This window comes from Marmota flaviventris, chromosome 4 (genome assembly GCF_047511675.1).
Source record: "Marmota flaviventris isolate mMarFla1 chromosome 4, mMarFla1.hap1, whole genome shotgun sequence".
Lineage (NCBI taxonomy): Eukaryota > Metazoa > Chordata > Mammalia > Rodentia > Sciuridae > Marmota > Marmota flaviventris.
In genome coordinates, this window is record NC_092501.1 from 47,132,592 (window position 1) to 47,152,239 (window position 19,648).

The 19,648-nt window shown below is 41.6% G+C and overlaps 1 protein-coding gene across 4 annotated transcripts in view; it reads left to right on the forward strand.

The window, feature by feature from the left end:
- Kcnma1 (potassium calcium-activated channel subfamily M alpha 1) overlaps nt 1-19,648 on the forward strand; it is a 706,297-nt gene that overhangs the window by 342,693 nt on the left and 343,956 nt on the right. For all 4 annotated transcript variants that reach the window (XM_027931402.3, XM_027931380.3, XM_027931382.3 and 1 more), the window contains exon 3: nt 8,197-8,258. In XM_027931402.3, the coding sequence (XP_027787203.3) occupies nt 8,197-8,258 (62 nt within the window). The remainder of the gene's footprint in view (nt 1-8,196; nt 8,259-19,648) is intronic.

The following is a 19,648-nucleotide window of genomic DNA, read 5'->3' on the forward strand; positions in this document are numbered from 1 at the left end:
TTCTCTTCTTATAAACCTAATTAAATTAAAAATCCAGTTGGCCAAGGCACCCGTACTTAATCCAACAATTTCTCTAAAAGCTCATTAGCTGCAAACTTGGGAATTCCACCAGCAGATGGAACTTCCCTTACCCCAGCACCAGATTTTTCAATAGTAAGACAGGAAATGTCTTTCCAACTTGAGACCTCAAATGGAAGATTTTATCTTGCTTGTCAGTGCATCGGTTCTGATGTCCTTGTAAAATTATGCAAAATGCAACCTTTTAAGTTTTATGAGGCAACTTCAGGAAAGGCATGGGTTTTAGGGAAATTTTTCTGACTTACCGTTACAATGGTTTTTCTTCATTTCATTTCCTTATTTCACTTACTGTAAATCGGGACCTCAGAAGAACACATTCGACTTTTCTGTGTTTTCAGTTTGGGCAAAATGAGATGAGAATGTTCCTTAGTATATTCAGCAACAAAATCCAGGATGTGAACACAGCCCTGCCACAATTGGGGAGCACTGCCCTGCAGAAGCTCACATGCCTGACGATACAGTTAGGGCAACATGATCCCTTGGAAAGAAAGAGGGCAGACAATTAGCTTGTAATTTATGACCCAGATTCTTCTTTGGGGAACATTAAAAACTAAGAGGAATTCAGATCCTCTATCTCTCTATATACTAGTGAAATTCATCTCTGTCCTCCCTCAAAAAGTTCATTATTGAATTAATTGTGTCTACATACCAGCAGACAGATGATCTATAAGAAACTTGTTCTTTGTAGCTTACACTAAGAGGCTTTTTCAGGGCTTCCCGACTATAGAGTCATTTGGAAATAACTTGATTTAAAGAGACAATGTGCTGGGCATATAGGTGGTTAATAACTACCAATAGAATCCAGCATTAGTGGTAAATGATCAGTTTATCTCCATGACCCTCGCAGTGTGTACATGTGTAAATGAATTGATATGTTCATTTCTTACCTGTATGTTGGCATTTGTGTTATTTTTATGTCTCCACACCTCACCTCCTCAAGAAAGTGCTTCAGTTTGTTTTTGCAGATTCCTAGTTCAAATCTTAACTTTTCCACTTCTTCACTGAACGCTGCCCAGGTCTACCACCTTAGCTGAATCTAGTTTTCTTGGAGTTTCCCTCGTGCCTCCCTTAGGGAGGTTGCTTGTTTCTTGGTAGCCCAGAGACCACTGTACCCTCTGCCCCCACCCTGGACCCAGTGCCCCTCCATCCTTGTTCAAAAGCTTTTCTTCCAAGGCTCCTGCCATCCAAATACTTCTCTCGTCTCCTCTTCCTGATGCCTCCCCACCATTCACCAGTGGCTGCCCTGCTTGACTCTCTGCTCTTGATGCTAGCTCCCGTCATCCCTTCTGGTCTGTGCACCTGAATCTCGGAGTCTTATGCAGGTGGGTCTTTGGCTCCTCCACTCCGGTGCTCTTCATCCCCACTCTGCTTCCTCTGGGTGTCTCCTCAGTCCTGCCATCACCTGAAACTTCATCTCACCTCTATCAGAGGTTTTAAACTGATATAATAGGGCAATCCATGTCTTGTTTCCAGTGAATGAATTAGCAGTGTTTTGGTTTGTACACTTCTTTAAGTCAAATGTAATATGCCAGAATGTCAGGCAGCCTAGGAATTTAGGGGATGTTTGAATGTTTAAATGGTGGCATCAAAATGTTTTATACTTTACAAATCTTTTAAAATTTATGATCACTGAAGTTCCTTTTTTGGTAGCAATATTATATCTTCTACTAAGAACGGTTAATGGTTTAGAATGGAAAAACATATCACTCCACTTGTCATAATATGAAAAAAATGTCTTCCTTTTTTCCTTTAAGAAAACACCCAGACTCAGAACTGAGGACTTCTGGGGGTAAAACCTGCAGAATCATGAACTTTTCAAAGACTCCCAGAGGTAGGAGGGAAGTCGACTGGGGCAGACCACCACTCAATTAATTCCTTGTCGTGGTGGCACAGCTGAGACCTAGGCCCGTGAGTGAACTGACCAGTGGCCCCTCTAAGTCCTTTTGTATTTTGTCTAGTGTCAGTTTTGTGGACTGACATATGACATGAGCAATTGATTGTGCTGTTGGAAACAAGAACTATAAACTGAAGGATCTGTGGGGTGTGTGCTTTTGATTTTACATAACAAGCCTCTTGGACACAGATTCAGTGACAGGTGTTATTATTATCATGCTGAATTATAATTATGCACAAAGGGTATATAGTTGGCAGGAAAGAGTGCTGCGTTTTCAAGCCAAGGTTTTCAGTTCTTTCCCTGTATGCATTAAGCTACTAAGGTCCCCACATATTATGGTTTAAATATTTAATGTCCCCTGAAAAGCTCATGTGTTAGGCAATGTGGGAATGTTCAAGTAGGGAATTATTAGATGACAAGAACAGCAACCTCATCAGTGGGTTAATTTGTTTGATTGATTAATAATTTGAATGGGCTCCTGGGTGGCAACTGTAGGCAGATTAGGGATAGCTGGAGGAAGTGGGTCATTGGGAGCATGACATTGGACAATATCTTGGCCCTCGCTCCTTATTCTCTCTCTCTCTTTTGGGGCTACCCATGAGCTGAGCAGCTTTCCTCTACCACATCCTTCCGCCATGATATTCTGCCTTTCCTCAGGCCTTGAACAATGGAACTGGCAGACCATGGACTGAGACCTTGAAACTGTGAGCCAAAATAAAATTGTCCTCTTCTAAGTTGTTCTTGTTAGATATTTTAGTCTCAATGACAAAAAGTTGACTGACATACCGTCAAACACTCATCTGTTCTAATCCCATCTTTTCACAGATTGGGAAACTGAGTCCCAGAGAGATTGTGTTATACTTAAGAGAGAATGCTGTTTATTGTGGTCCTGTGCTTCCCCCCCTCCGTGTTGGTCCTACTATGTGCTTGGTGTCTATCCTTCTTTAGAACAGGTCCCCTCAGGTGGACATAAAGTGACAGGAATTCTTTCCCTTTCCTGAATTTTCCACCCTTGCTTTTATCTTCTCCTTCTATTTGGGGGGAGTTTGCAGTGAAGGTGATTTTACTTCTACCCCTGATGCTTCCTTTGGCAACGTGAAGCATTTTGTGTGTGACATTTCTTAAATCCACAGTGTTCTCCTGAGAGATTGAAATTTGTAGATCCCTTCTGAGGGGCAAAAGACAGGCCTGGTTTAGCAATATCACCTTTGTATTCTCTATCTCTCACTCTGGGCCTTGTGCCTAAGAATAAATGTTTGTTGGAGTTGTTAAATTCACCGGACCAAACATGATAATTTAGATGATGGGATGGTATTATCTCTCAGAAACAAAATGTCCCCAGATTGTTTCTCTTGGTAATTCTTATATCTATTTTTTCTGTATATAGTGAATTTTGTCATATGTAAATTATACCTCAATAATTTGGGAATCACGTAGAGAAATTTGTCCATTTTCTGAGAAGGGTCTCTACTGCCAGTAGCTGGATTCTATATCAAACATGGAGAATCACTAATTAGGGTCATTTGTTCTACTGTGAGCTGAGGAGACTATGCACAGCCTGCTCAGGAGAGAATTAATTCATTCTCCTCTCTGTACTTTCTCAAGTACTCCTAGCAGATCCTCCAAGCCTGCAGGCCTCATGCATATGTTCTAATGGGCTAATTGTTAAGGCGACATTTGTAAATTAATCTCTGACTTGAGCTAAGTGGTTTCCCCTAATGGCTTTAATTCAGCAACTCCCACTCTTGGCCACATGTCAGATTTCTGGAAGAGCCTGTTAAAAATAGAGGTGCCCAGCTTCCCCTCCCCCGCTGGTGGCTGCCTGGCCCAGGGTGGGAAGAAGGCATCTCTGCTTTTTAAGAAAAATTCTCCAGGTGATAGGATTCTGGTGTCAGCCACCTCTGTGTCTGTCTCAAATACATCTCTGAAGGCTGTGTAGCTAGCTTCACATGCTAGTTGAAAACATTTGGGCCTCAACCTGGCAACTGGAATCCAGGTTCTAGAATGGGTGAGGTCTCTTCTCTAATGAACCACCTTCCCTGACTCAGGCCCCTTTGTAGTCACATCACTGAATCTGCCTTTTCCCAGGAGCTCGGGGAACTGAGGGGAACTATTCCCTACTTGGCTATACTAGTTTTCATTTCTGTAAAATTTCTCAGGCTTTTGGAAGGTCTTCATGGCCTGCTAGAGTTTCCATTTTGGAAGATGGTTGTGAAACTCCCTCTCGATTACCATCAGATTCCCTCCTTTGTTGTGGTGTTGTTTTAACACACTGTGTGTGTTCGTGGTATTCTGTGTAAATGTTTCATGCTTCATCTTGGAGTTAAGGAAAATTGATGACTGTCTTTCTGTCAGTAACAATAGCATATAAAGTAACTTTATATGCTATTGTTCTAATAACATTGATCAAATGGCTTTTGTGTTTTGGAGTCTCACACTCTGGAAATATCACCTAGTATTCAGCATCACCAGGTAGCATGTGGGTATTTTCAGTAAATCTAAGAATATGGTAGGCAGTACCATGCAAGGAAGACAAGGTGATTTGGAGTGTCCAATCTATAGGAAGTGGGAAATGCTGGACAGGCTCTGGAAAGCAGAAGTTGTGCTGTGACTGCTAATGTTAGGTAATCTCCTGTGTGAGGCTCCTGCCTACAAGTCTAGGTCTGGGACCTGCTTCATAAAGTGCTTGGTCTTCGTGAGGATTATTCTGTTGGAGGCCATGCGTGTTTTGCTCTCTTAGGTACTGTGCTCTTTTGACCTCATTTTACCATGTCCCTACCCCTGGGACTATAGGAATACATGGAGGGATCTCCAGTGGCCCTACCCTTTTCAAAGGCATCTTGGAGTAAGCATAACTTGTTCAAAGAAAAGACACTTTAAGAATAAAGAGCTATTAGTCTGGTGTGGTGGTATAGGCCTGTGATCCCAGTGATTGGGGAAGCTGAGGCAGGAGGGTCGCAAGTTCAAGGTCAGCCTGGGCAACTTAGAGAAAAATTGTCTCAAAATCAAAAGAAAGGAGGGAAGGAAGGAACTGAATCTTAATCTGGTTCAATTCCCAGTTCCAAAAAAAAAAAAAAAAAAAAGGAAGCATGAAGTGATAGCAAGACAAGATCCCCTGTAGTACTTATACTTCTCCAACTCGGTTTATTAATGATCTATATAGTTACTATCTTACTATAAATTGACTATACCTATACTGAACATTTACCAATAATCGAGTAATAGCATAGAATTTATCTGTATAAGGACTACTCTGTAAAGAGTACATTTTATAACTCAAAGTGGACTTCAGTCTTTTGTTTCTCTGGACCTATGCATAGTATATGTTAAATAAGTACTTACTATTTGGAGGCTTTATATAAAATAATTATTATCATTTAGAAGAAGATTTAATCATTTTGTATTCTTTATTTCCTCTCTTTCTTTCTTTTAATTTACAACAGGGGTCTCAGACAATGAGAATTTGTTAAAGGGAGAGAGAAAGAATAAACTAGACCTTTTGGGTGGCTTTGCTAAAGCCATGAGGAAGGAAGTCCAGTCTCTTCTGGTTCTATTTTCCTGAACAAATTCAAAGGGTTAATGTCTTCCTGCAGCACCTGGATCCAGGTTGACAATGTCATCAATGACATGATCAAGAGGTATTGAGAGAGTTTCAACATGCCATGCACATTTACCTTTATTGGTCAGTTCCTGCATGGAGACAGCTGCTGATGGATCATGGTGAGTGGGACAGTTTGGCTTCCCTGGACCTCACCAAGAGCAAGCCTTCTGGCTGAACACATGGCCCCCGGCATAGTCCATGAAACAGAAAGAAGGTTCAGTGCCTTGGAGCTATGGAGGTCATTTCCATCCCGTGTTTTTTTTCCTGCGCTTTCTCTCTCTCTCTCTCTCTCTCAGAGATGCTGATACTTGAGAGCAGCAGGATCCCCACCCCCTTGTCACTGTCTGATTTGCTTAAATAAGCAACACGTTAACTCCCATCATGGATACCACATGGAGGCAGCTGGTAGGCACTAGTTACTTTGGCCATCCTGATGCTGGGAAAGAGCTATTGCAGAAGGGTTAGATTTTAATTCCTTATAGAACTATGTAGATGCCATCTGCAAGGACTTTTGCTTTCCTTTCCTGCAACTATGGCTTTTAGTGGCTTAGGACCATCTAGCTAGCTCTGACAGAAGCTCAGTATTCAGGGACACACAGGGAACCAGATCAACAGGGATTAGTCTGGGATCCAGTGTTTATGAATGAAAAGGCCTTTCCCCCCTTGTTTTGGCCACACCCCTTCCCTTTGCAGCTTTTTGAGAATGAGGTCAGGGCCAGGATCTAAGTGCTTATGTCACAGAAATAGCAATGCAGCTCCAAATTAATCTTCAGCTTATATTTTGCTGCCTCCTTCAGATAATAGAGGATCAAGCGGAGGCCTGTGTATGTTTTATTTTCACATCTACCTTTGCAAGGAATATATGAATGAATGCGTGTGAGGGGGAAGAGGGAGAAAGGCCAGCCCAGAGAGATTCTGCTGGGTAGCTGGTAATTACTGAGAGACTGCAGGAGTTTGCTTGGATTCAATGGAGCATGTTTTGGTTTTCAAAACAAAATGGAAGAATAAAATAAACCCGGTGGTGTATTGTTTTTAACACTTTCTTTCATAAGGAAATTTTAGCAGTTGCTATGAAGCTGCATGTTACCTTCGCAGTGTTCAGTTATTTTGTCGTTTTTCATAGTGTGTAGAGACCAGCAGTCCTCCCCAGGAGTTCCTTGTAGGTTTGCAGCAGTTCAAATGAGAATCTCATGCAGATTTCATTTTCCATCACTGGCCAACTTTGGTATACACACAAAATGCAGGTTATGTGTGATTTTCTTTCTTATATACACATGCACACACACACACACACACACACACACACACACACACACACACATGCGCACAAAGAGCTTGATCATGGCTAGTCTTTCCATGAATTGAGATTCATCTCTGTTCATCAGCCAGTGCCAGCAGATGTCCTTATAGGGGTGGTCCCAGGAGACCTCCACTTCTAAGGCCCTTCAGCCTGCTTCTACTTAGGATATTAGCATATCTAAAAGGCATCTGTTGACTGGCAGGTGGGAATTGTGTGTGCTGGTGATGGTGTTTACTTTTTGTCTCAGGCTCAATTGTTGGCCCTTGGCCTCTTTTTTATTCTTGACCTGTCCTTTATATGCTTTAATTGCCTCCTCTGTGAAAGATTAAATAAACACATTGGAATGTTGAGTGAAGACTGAAGCGTCAGTATCAGTCTAATCCGCTACATATTCACATGATAGACTTTGGCATGACAGGTTTGAGGGAGATGCCAAAACTGTCTTTTATATCAAGGGTGATTAATTTTGAGTGAGATGTGTAAAGAAGGATGAAGATTGTCATTTAACTGGATGAATGTATTAACTAACTTGGCTTTCTATACCTAAACTGCTTCCTAAGTACTTGAGAAGTGTTATAACTACATACCTGTAGTGTATACACGGTGAATGTTCATACAGCTCTGTCTGTGTGCACATGCCCATATGGATATTTGTACATGCAAATCTGTGCTTTTCAAAAGGATCTTTCTTGTGTGGAGACAGAAAGCAGATTAGTGATTGTCTGAGGCCAGGAGATGGGAACAGGGATTAATTTAACGGGCACAAAGGATCTTATTGGGATAATGAAGATGTTCTGAAAGTGGATTATGGTGATGGTCACACAACATGGTAAATTTACTAAAAGCCATTGCTGAATTGAATGCTTAAAATGGGTGAATATTGTGGCATGTAGATTATACCTCAACAAAGCTGTTAAAAATTGATATTCTGTATTGGGGTCTCTTTAGATTCTAAGTCACATATAACACAACAAATCTTATCACCTCAGATCTTTACCTGCTCTTTTCCCCCTGAAGTGTATTGATTTCAGTCACAGAGAAGCTAGACCTTCAGATAACAGGACCAGATAAAAATCCCAGTGCCCGGAGAGGTAAAAGTCTGCCTTGACCCCTATTGGCAAGGAACAAGGGTGCTGCCCACTGCCAGATGAGAAGGTGACATCAGATGGCCTGTGGGGGCAGTAAGGGCACGCAATTCCAACCAGGTTCCTGAAGGCAGTTGGCACCATGTTTCAGTTGCTGCTGCAAGTGTCAAAAAAATAAAGAAAAATAAACAGCCTGATGTCTGGCTATAAAGTGATGGCATTTTCCTCTTCTTTGCAGGTTGTGTTGGTCTTTGCTCTCAGCATTGGTGCACTTGTGATATACTTCATAGATTCGTCAAAGTGAGTATTCAAATACGTTGTTCCTGCCCTCTCTTTCTAAAACAACCATGACCCTGTACACTGATGAATTTATTTCCCTTAACACCAACCCCTGCAAGAACCTCCCGAGTGCAGAAGATTTTTGGAGGAAGGCAGGGCTCTTCTGTGCTATTTCCTGAGTGGGAAAGAAAGCTCTCAGAGGAAGGCTGCCTGGATTCAGCTGGCATGGGAGGGAGGGGCCTCCCATGGGGTCAAGCCTTCTTGCTGAGTATTATTTATTTTAAATAGCTATTTCCTCATAAAGTATTTGTGCTGAAGATGTCAAGAAGTTAAGAGGGCTTTGATGGGCAATTGCAACCTCTGGGAGGGTGACAGTTCCATAGCATCTGAAGCTATTCTTGCATGGTTGTAGGAGCCTTTTCTCATTTGGGTTTCCCGTGCTTTGATCCTGTTGGAGGGCAGATTAGAAAGCAAGGTGTTATTCTTTCACCAGCCAACCCAACATTTAGCTGAAGCATCATATGCTGGTGCTTCTTGAATTATGAAAGTAAGGGACGTGGGACAAAGGGATTCAAGATGACTCCTGGAAGTGGAGGTGACCAGGGCTATCTGAGAACTCCTGCAGGGGACACTCTTGCATACCTCTGGGTACCTACTGAGGGAACTGGTGCTCCAGGGTGACCTGGGTCCCAGATGGCGAGCACCCTCCAGAGGCTGAAGAGAGCACCTGCTGGAGCTGCCAGGTGACCGCTACACCCTCTCTGGTCCCCTGGATGCATCATTTGTTCCAGTTTTTCTAGTGCCGTCATCCATCGAAACTGAGAAGTGAGCAGAGACGGAATCAGTCTTGTTTTTCTGTTGCAATGGGAATTTGATGACTCTGGCCAAGGGACAGTGACCTTGAGCTTCTCTTGCCCTCGCTATCTGTGGTGAGAGTGCTTTTAACACTTTTAACTCCATTCCTCATGCTGTTGGAAACTAGACTTTGATTCTAGGAAACCTGCCTCTTTTGTCTGTTGGTTTGGACTTGCTCTGCCTGAATACTGAGCTCCGTGCTCATTTTTTCTGAGACTCTGGTTGGTGGTGATTTCATGCACACCTAAACTCTAAATGTCTCAGAGCATTCTGGTCACCAGCCAGATGATTTTTGTGCATTGGGGTGCAGAGGCCAAAAAGTCATGTTAGGGAAAATAAAGAAGACATCTCCTCTGATCACCTGTCCCTGGGAGTCAGCCACGACTAAGACTGTTGAGTGCCTCAGCCAATCCTTACATCCAAGACCTGCTTCCCTCACTCTCTTGAATGGAGGGAACTTTTACAATCCTCAGGGGATGAGGATGCATACTTGTTTCATCAAAAATCGCTAGCCAAGAATGGAAGCATGTTTTTAAATTTGGAAGATTCCAATTGGCATGTCATGGAAGGTAAGCCCTCTTTGAATATTTACATTTAGTGTTTCTGGACCCTATTGGAATTCAACTGGAGTTCTAAATCCCTTGGTCTTATTTCTCCCATCTCTCCCAGGGGTGTTCTCATAGGTTGTGGGTCCCCTGCTGGGGAAAGAGAGAGCACACCTTACGTAAAGGTGAGTGTGGTGCCCTGTTGGAAGGACAGATACCTCAGCTGCACCTTCCCTCCCTTTTTACTCCTCTGTAATACTTGGAAATAAAATGTTCTTTGTTGGATGGATCTGGATGGTGTCCTTTTTTTCTAGCGTCTACTAGGAGACAGTCTTTGGCTCTCTGGGTCTGGTGTTCTCATCTGCATGGAAGAAGATAGAAATGGATGAAATTCCCCAAGGCAGACCCTTTCTCCTAAATGCTCTTCCTGCCTCCGTGTCCTTTGGAATTAATTCTGACACTGCAGAGCCTTGTGGAAGCTGGCATTGGAATCCCTCTCTGATTCTTTGATGGACTTGCAAGGAGTCTCTACCAAAACTGGTCTTAGAGATGAGACTGTCCTTGGAGACTGCCCTGGCCTCATCCTAGCTTTAGCCCATCTCTCTTCTGTATCATTAAACTGTGCAGTTTATCCTAGCAAGACTTTGTTTATTAAAAAAAAAAAAAAAAGACTTTGTGGCTCTTTGTGTAGCCCAATCTACTTTTCATTCACCTGACTTCTTTTGGTCCTAAGACCATATTCCAAGATTTTGACCCATGAGAGACCCCGTCATCTATCAGCACAAGAGAGTCTTTCATCTTCTTGGGGAGAGTCAGAAAGTAAGCTCAGCTTAAGCAAGGGGAACATTAGAGTAGAATCTATAAAGTTAACCTTTATGATAAGCCAATGAATTCCCAGGAATAAAACGAAATGAAACCTATTGAACAAACCACAATCAAGCTTAGTGAACAAGACAAAATGAAAGTTTGTCCACATACAAGCAAGATGCAAATGGAAAGAGGTTAAGAAAATAGAATAGACATTCTTAAAGTCTATCCTTTTCATTCAAAACTATTACTAACTGAACAGTCATGGTTTGGCTGGCCTTCTGGACATCTTGCAAAGTAGCTTAGAACTTCTCTCGGAAATTATTCTGAGTCATCACCTTGGAAAAAAGTACCTAATATTCTTGAGATGAATTTTAGTTAGCATTTACTCCCTTGAAATAAATAAATCTGGAGTGAGCCTAATTAATTAGACTGACATTGTCCATGAAATGGCTTGTCTCACTGTATTTTAACCAGACCTAGCCCCACTAAAACAGTTAGGAACAGTACAAGTTCAAGATCTGAGGCTCTGCACCTTGTCTTTTGAGATGTGCAAAGAAAGCAGGTAAATATATAAAGAAGGCTCTGATGGTCGACTCTGCCAGCTTAGTCTCAGAGTAGGCCACGTCCAATTATACTTCGGACACACCAGCCAAGTGGTTTAATCTACCTCTGAGCATCAGCAGATAGATAAGGGAGTTCAGATAAATGTCTAATTAGCAGCTTTATGATCTTTTTAACCTTTCAAAGTGCATTTTACTATTAAGGATTAGAAGATAGGTTGTTCATAAAACCATCTTTTCCTAGGCATCTTTCTTTTGAGTTATTAGGCCAGGATAGATAGATCTCTGAGTTGGTCTTTTTCATTCAAGGGTTCGAGAAGCAGTTCTTTGGGTCTTAATTTTCCTGGAAGGATCACCAGGGAAGATCATTCTTGTGGCCTCCAGTGGTTACTATTTAGCTGAGATAGAGTGCCTTTGAGCATCTAGAGTTGAAAGCCAAGGAGAATTATATTAAACTGTGTTAAAAGTACGCTTCATCATCCCAGTGGTAGACTCTCTGGAAAGACCCAAGCAGAGGGAGGTGATCTTGCAAGTCTTTGGAAAGACATAAATGTCAGTGCCTTCATAATTGCATGAAGCTCATGATATTCACCCCTCCCAAATATCTCTTCTGATTAGCCATCCAAGGGGAACATTTTTATTCTTTTAAAAAGGCTTCTTACACAATTTATGCCCCATGTTTTCACTTCAGCTCCTGATTCTTTTTTTTTTTAACTGACAATTGAATTCAGGGCTTTGAGCGTGCTAGACAAGCACTCTACCACTGAGCTACATCTGTAGCTCCCCTAGCTCCCTATTCTGATGTCTCCCAATGCCTGAGACCTTTCCCAAATAGGAAAGGTTTTTTTTTTTTAAGTTATACAACCAAGTCGAGAGTTTCCTTTGATGGCCTATGAATGCTAATGTCAGTCACTGTTGCTGGTTCCCTTTGAGACAAGAATATTAATTCTTATTTAATAGATAAGGGATGGAGGGAAGAAAAGAAAGACCTGTGGATATCAGCATGAGAGCAGGATTCATGGGTTGCATAATGCAATGGTCCTGTTATTTCCAGAATTTCAAGAGAAAGTTGGAAGAGACAGCAGCTCAGAGCTCTGGGTATCTGCATTTTTTCCCAGAGGCATTCTGGGAAAGAATGACTCACACATGTGCAGATTTTCATTCCTTTGATTCATGTTTGAACACTGCTACTTCTTATGCTTTGGTTACGTGGATTATGAATATTTAATGCTGCATATGCCGAAAAATGAAGGTCAAGTCCTGCTCACTGGCGACTTCAAGGCAGGCTCTTGTCTCTGAAAGACAAACCACTTGCTGTGAGCAGAGTAAAACTGAAAGGTTATACATTGTTAAAATTTTCCTTAATGACTTTATCTGCTCCAAAATGGCTGGTACCCAGTATGGGCACCTGCTGATTTTGCCAGTCTTTGCTCTTGGCTTCTGATCTCAGCACTGTTGTTTTGGGGATATGGACATTAGGGAGGAGGAAGGAATCAGCACTGATTTTGTAGGGCTTCTAATCCAAGAACTGGATTGCCAAGGTAACAGTGGTGTTACAACCGGAAAATGGTCTCTCCCCAGTTTGTTTAAATTTTGCTTTGGTATTCGTTGGTTCGTTCATTCATTCATTCATTCATTCATTCGTTTTGTATTCATTCATTAATGTTGTATTTATTAATTTATTTGAAGCATTTTCAATGTCATAATGCTAAATATTGTCCAGGTGACAAAATAATTTTGGTTAGATTTGGTTATGGAGAACCATCTTGAAAGTGGTGACAGAAATTGATCAGATTTCTGTTGTCTCTGAAAATAAAACTGGTGCCACTGATTCAGTGAGGATACTCAGAGCTCTAGTGGAACATGTTAGTCACTCAACAGCTTTACCACCCATCTCCACATGGCCTGGCCTCTCATTCCCTGGCCAAAAATTGTCTTTCAAAGGGGGTAGGAGAGGGCAAATGGGTGGAGGGAGCTCACACTGACTGATGGTGTGTTATGTGTGAGCTACTGTGCAAGACACTTTAAAATAAAATAAATAGCACCTGCAATCTCATCAAATTCTCCTAATAGCCTCCTAAGGTAAGTATTACTGTCCCCACTTTATAGGTGAGGAGGAAAAGCTGCAAAATTTGCCCCAAACTATGTGTCTAATGAGTAGTGGAGCTGGGATCTGACTCAGTATGTCTCACTCTCTTCTTCTTGTCAGGAAGTGAAATTCCAGATTGTGGAAGGAACCAAAGGGATTGAGTGTAATGTTGCAAGGTTGGGAGGTGGCTCCATCTCATCCTGCCAAATCATCTGTCCTGTTTTTCTTTTATTCTCTATGTCCCCATCCTGGGGGCCAGCTCTGCAGTGGACAGTGCTTTGGAGGGTCCTGTCACAGACTTCCCCCTAAGATGCTCCCAAGGGTCCTGTGCTATTTGAGGTCTGTTTGAGGCCTGATCTGTTTCTTCCTAATAATGCCTCAATAAGATCCTTTTTTTTTTTTTTTATATTAGGGATTAAACCCCAGGGTACTTTACTATTAAGCCACATCTTAAGCCCTTTAAATTTTTTTTTTTTTTTTTTTTTTTTTTTTTTTTTTTTTTTGGTGGGAAGGACTGGGTTTTGTTCATTTGCAGAGAGTCTTACTAAATTACTGAAGCTGTCCTTGAACTTGCAATCCTCTTGCCTCAGCCTCCAGAGTCACTGGGATTTCAGGTGTGCTCTCTTGTGCCGGGAGATCCTGTTCCTTTTTCTTCATAATTTTTCGTTGGTGCTTTATAATTATACATAATGGTGAGAGTCATTATTACATATTTGTACATGCACATGAGATTTATTTCTAATTTTTAGAAATGTTTTTATTTGTGCATTATAGCTATATATAAGAGTGGGGTTCATTCTGACATAATAATATATGCGTGGGATTCTTTTTAATCTCAGTAGAGTGGTAGCATTTCATGACAGAATAAGGTCAAGTTAGCAAAGAACAAGGAAAGTTGATTGTTTCTCAGGAGCTTTTCCCATCAAGGGAATTCTTTCCAAGTAGAGAAACCTTTGGCTTTTCCATCCGTTCCTCAATCTCTGTGCCTGTTACTTGGTACAGTAGATAATGAAAAATGCCCTGTTTCCCCATTCAGCAATTTTTTTTCCCTTTATAGAGCTACAGGATTTAGTTAATGTATTATTGTTTTGTGTTATGTTGTAGGAGATTTGTGTGCCTAGGAAATTAGTATTACTGAACTAAAGGGATTTCTTTTGAGGACTTGAAATGATATAACTGGTTTCTTCTCTGGCCTTGTTCTGAGTACAAGAAGGTGTTGACCCATTGTCTCCCCAAGTGCCTAACCTCATGAGTGGCACCTGGCAGAGCCCTGAGGGTTGCACAGGTATCATCACTGGGGTGGCTGACAGTGTAAGGTACTGTGGATACAAGCTTTCATTGTCACCACCAGCACACCCTGCCCAGGACAGTGGCCAGCCAGGCAGCCCAGGGCATACGGAAGGAAGCACATCCCTCAGCTGGCCTTTGGTTCTCAGCTCCTTTACGAAACAGGGCCTTTCTAGGTGCTGTGCTGATAAATGAGCCTCAGCTCTCTGCCTCAGTGCATTTTTCGAGAAGTCACAGCCTGTGTTTAACCTTTGTTGAAGAAGTCAAAGCAAATCACCACATGTGTGAAGCATCTTCCTATTCTTCTTTTTTCTTTTTTTAAATACCACCCCTTCTACCCTCCCCCACCCCGCCCCCCATTTTCTCTATCCTGGCTGACATTTTTATTGCCAGGCTTTGGTTTGGAAAATTATGGGCAGGGAAAGTTCAAGGGCAGGATGTTCAGAACAGCACTGCACATCTGTGAAGGGAACGCACCAGGAGAGCCAGCAGCTGTTCAAAGAATAGAATGTCAGATGGTGGAGGAGCCTAGCCCACTGAGGGAGGGGGAAGAGGAGCTGCCTGGGGGCAAAGAGGCTGTAAATAACTCCCAGTGGGAAGTCCTTGTCCCCTTTCAGAATTTAACCTTTCGTGCCCACACTGGGGAATCAGCCTAGCTCAAGCCTTCTACCTCATCCAGTTTTCTAGGGCATAAATCTGGTGGTGAAGATGGGAGAGTCTCCCTAGGTGTAGAGTCTACTTCCCTCTCTGTCTGGGTCTCCATGTGAGTGGGGCTGCTGTCTAATGGATGAGCTTTTCCTGTTTCCTAGTTCCTTCTGCTTTGGAGAGGTCATCTCTGCTGTCCCTATTGCTTCTCACTGCACAAGGCCCCCAGACACCTATGCAATAGCATCTTAAATGTCAAGGGAATGCCTACTTATTTGGGGCAGTTCATGGAAAAATTAAAAAAACTTGTTAAGAGAAGGAAGAAGGACTTAGCTTGGCCTTTCACATTCACTACAGAGAATACAATTGGCTCTCTGTACCAAAATAATTAATATAAAGCAAATATAATCTAGACTGGACTCATTTTTCATATTACTCATTATTCATTGTTATTATTTTTGTCTTCTGATTTTCAGTAAATCAATATTAAGACATTTCTGTGAGTCTGTAGAGATAAGGTTGCCCCTAAGCTGTGTGCCTGCCGGCCTTGCCTAATGGAGAAGTTGGCTCTGCTGGATTCAACCAACTGCAAATAGCAATATATGAAAAAATTGGCATCTATGTTGCACATGTACTGTGTTATTGCTGACTAAATAATATGGTCTAAAACTATTTTCATAGCATTGACATTGTATTATGTGTTATACTTTATGAGAGGTGACTTACTGTGCATGAGGGATGTGCCCAGGTCATATGCAAATACTTTGCCATTTTATGTAAAACACTTCAACATCCATGGATTTTTGTGTCTGTGGAGGGTCCTGGAATAAACCCTCCATACAAGGTATGCTATGAGTGCTTAAAGAGGGTTCAGAGGTAACTTTTGTCTACTGTGCCTCAGTGTTCTTTCCTGAGGAGTAAAGATTAGGTGGAAAAATCAAACCCAGCCAGGTGCCTTCTTGGGATTAGTTTCTGTCTTGTCCACTGGCAATATTGGTCCTGAATTCCTTAATTTTATGATCCTGTTTCTCTTTCTGTCTTCTTTCAGGGTAGGGGGTGAGTAGGAGGTCAGCTCTGTTGTGGATGGTAAATAAGGCTGAAAGTGTTGGCTTGGCCAGTTTGGAATTTGTTATGCATTACTTTTGAGGACATCTTGCCCAATTGCTCATTTATTTTTTCCTATGAAAACACTATCTGATAACTATGTCTATAAATCCATGTTTGCTCTGCCCTCCAAAATTAGAATGAATTATTTCTGCCCTTTTCATCACTCTCCAGAATTTAAAAGGAATGTTTTGGATGATCTGACCCGCTCGAAGCCCTCTTCTCATTTCTTTCATAAGAACAGTTTTTGGCATGTGTAGGAATGTTTCACTATGAGGAAATGATAGATTATTGAGGAGATAGATAAGTTGCATCTGACTTAAGCATTACATAATTAAGACATACATAAAAACAACACATGGCACCCTCCTAATATGTATGAAATTTGTGTTTATGTGTGCAGTTAAAGTTCTATTAAAAATAAATTTGACGATTAACAACAACAACAACAAAAGAATGGTTTTGGTACAAGTGCAAGAAACACATTCTTTTTGAGGCCCAGTAGTTACATCCTCTGCAATCAGCAATAGTTTATATCCTAAGAGTGCTGGGTCTGCTCTCCACAGGGCAATACACTGCTGGTGCTCTCCCTAAAGTCACAGGACAGGCATTCAGAACTGGCCCCTAGAGGTGGGTTTAAGAGCCAGCTGGAGGGAAATGCTTTGGCTCAGAGCAGTTTAACCCAAACACAAGGGCAGAGCTCATGATTAACACAACTGCAGTGGCACTAGGTGTGGTGGCAGCTTCGAGTACAGCTTTATCATGGGGTTTTTTGGGGCTTCGAGAGGTATGACCTTTTTTTTTCCTTTTGCCCCTTGCCCTGATAGCCCAGTGGCTTTGGGGAGACCCAAATCAATGATGAGTCATTTGTGTTTTAAAAATAGAATCCTTTGCAGCAAGGATGCCCTTTGGACTTTTTTTCCCTCCTTTTTAAAAAATATTAATTTGTTCTAATCAGTTATACATGATAGTAGAATGCATTTTGACCCATCGTACATAAATGAAGCACAGCTTCTTATTTTCTGGTTGTATGTGATGTAGAGTTACACAGGTCACGTGATCATATATACACATAGGGTAATAATGTCCGATTCCTTCTACTATCATTACCTCCCTTCACTCCCCTCTGTCTAATCCAAAATATCTCTATTCCCCCCCCCCCCCCCCCCCGCCATTGTGAATTAGCGTTCACAGATCAGAGACAACATTCAGGCTTTGGTTCTTTGGGATTAGCTTATTTCCCTAACACAATATTGTCCAGTTCCATCCATTTACCTGCAAATGCCATAATTCATTCTTCTTTAAGGCTTAGTATTTTGATGCATGTATCATTGTGTAAGAAACTTGGGAGAAGAGTGTGTGTAGGGGGTTGAGAGATATGGATATTTATGTATCACCTATAAAATGAGTAGGAAAGCAGAGGATACAGGAATTGGCCAACAACCTATCACTGCAACAAGCTGAGATCTGTGTACCTGTAGCCTTAAAGGTAGATTTTGATTGAGTACCTACTGCGTGCAAGATATTTTGCTTGATATTAGGGAATTTTAAAATACTATCTATAAGGCTAGATCCTTTGTATTAAGATGTTTAAATTTTATATATTCTTACAAGAGTTAGGAAGTCAAGCCATAAGCGCAAAAAAAAAAGTGAGGTAACAAAACAAGATAACAAGATATGAGGAGGTGATATATTATCTGCTACTAACACAAGAATTGCAGACACTAAGCATAGAAGGCCCAGAAGCTGAAATGATAGCCATCTATGGAATGTTTTGGCTTAGGGCAAGATCTTGAATTGAGGAGTTGGAAAACTCAGTCTCATCTGAACTTGGGGAATCCACAAGTAGGGACCCTCACTGTGGCCTGAACCTTGACCTTGTGGTTTTTATTTTCAGTAAAGTCAAAGTCATGCCTTGAAATCAGCCACTGAGAACAGAGATGGAAAAGGGTTTGAGGCTAGCACAGCAGATCTGCTTCAGTGGCCATAGTACTTATTCTTCATCTGCACATGATTAAAATCTTCCGAAATTTCTATTTGGAAGTTTCTAAAAGTGACTGAAAGGCATCTTTTCCATCTTTTTGAAACTGAGGGCTTTGCACAAGGGGCCATATGAGAACCTCTTCTATGGACTGGCCACATGCACAGCATCACAGGAAGGAGATAGGGAAGAAGTTAATAGCAAAATAAATCTGTGCTCTTGACAAACAGGCCATGCAGAGACCCAGGATGCTTGTCTGGAAGCCAGCATTTGCCCCCCAGGATCTCATGGTGATTTTCGTCTCTTTTGGTACTTTTGCATTCTTGGGTCCCTTCTTTTGTAAGGAATGTTCGGGCTTGTTATATTTTAAAACATCATTGGTATAAAAATAAATACGATCCAGACTGGATTCATGATTCATATATTTATTACTCATTATATTGTTATTATTTTTTCTTCTGATTTTAAATAGATCAATATTAAGACATTTTTGTGGGTCTGTAGAAATAAGGTTGCCCCTACGCTGTGTGCCTGCCTTGCTTAGTGGAGAAGGTGGCTGTTTCCCCTTTCCCTATTCACCCCATCCTTCTGGAAGTTTTCAGAGATAAGAAAACATGCTTGGAGACAGATGCCTTCTACCACACCCCTCCAATGTCCTCTGATGGTTTCAGATGCACAAATAAAAATAAACATTCCATTTTGAGCCCAGCTTTATAACTTGACTTTGGGAAATATTAACTTCAGCAACCCAGAATTTAAATGAAAATGGTGCCTGGAGAGAGATCAAAAATTTTAAGAAAAACCTAGTAATCTTGCTTTTCTGCAGAGTTTTGGAAAAACACGTGCCTTTTCCATTTCTGTATTTGAAAATGAATCTTACTTGCTTAAGAAATCTGTGCTGCTGTTAAAAAAATAGCATTTGCTTTATTGGAGGTTTGAAAGTTCTAGTAGACAGGGGATAGATGATGTCAGATATCAGTGGGGCAGATCTAGGGGGGACCATGATGAGCTGAGAGCTTGGGCTGGCTCTTAAAGTGGTTTCCCTGCCCCTACTGATTGCTCCCAAGCAGAAATGCAGACTCATGTGGACAGATCTTCAGATATTTCAAAGAGGAGAGCAAACTGCACTTGTAAATGGCATCTTCAATTTTAAAATATTGGCCACTAACCCAGAACTTTTTAAAATACTCTGCAGGCCAAGCACAACACCCCTGTACGCCAGATCTGGGTCTCCTGTTTTCGGCCTCTGTTCTAAACTGTCTCTCTCTGGTCTTGAATTAGCTCTGCTATGAAGTGCTAGGAAATGTTCTTAACTCTTGGTTTTCCACCTCCCCAAAAGGACCCCTTCTTCTTGCAAGGTAGGGAATTCCTAGTCTCTGGATGCTCCAGGTTGTTTCCCATCTAACACATTTTCAAACAGTGCCTCATTTAATTTCCACTTCTCTCTAGACAAATACTGTATGTCACAGCAATAAATCAGCCACAACTTACTGTAAAGCCCCAAAGCTACATATCACTAACTCTACGTCATCTCT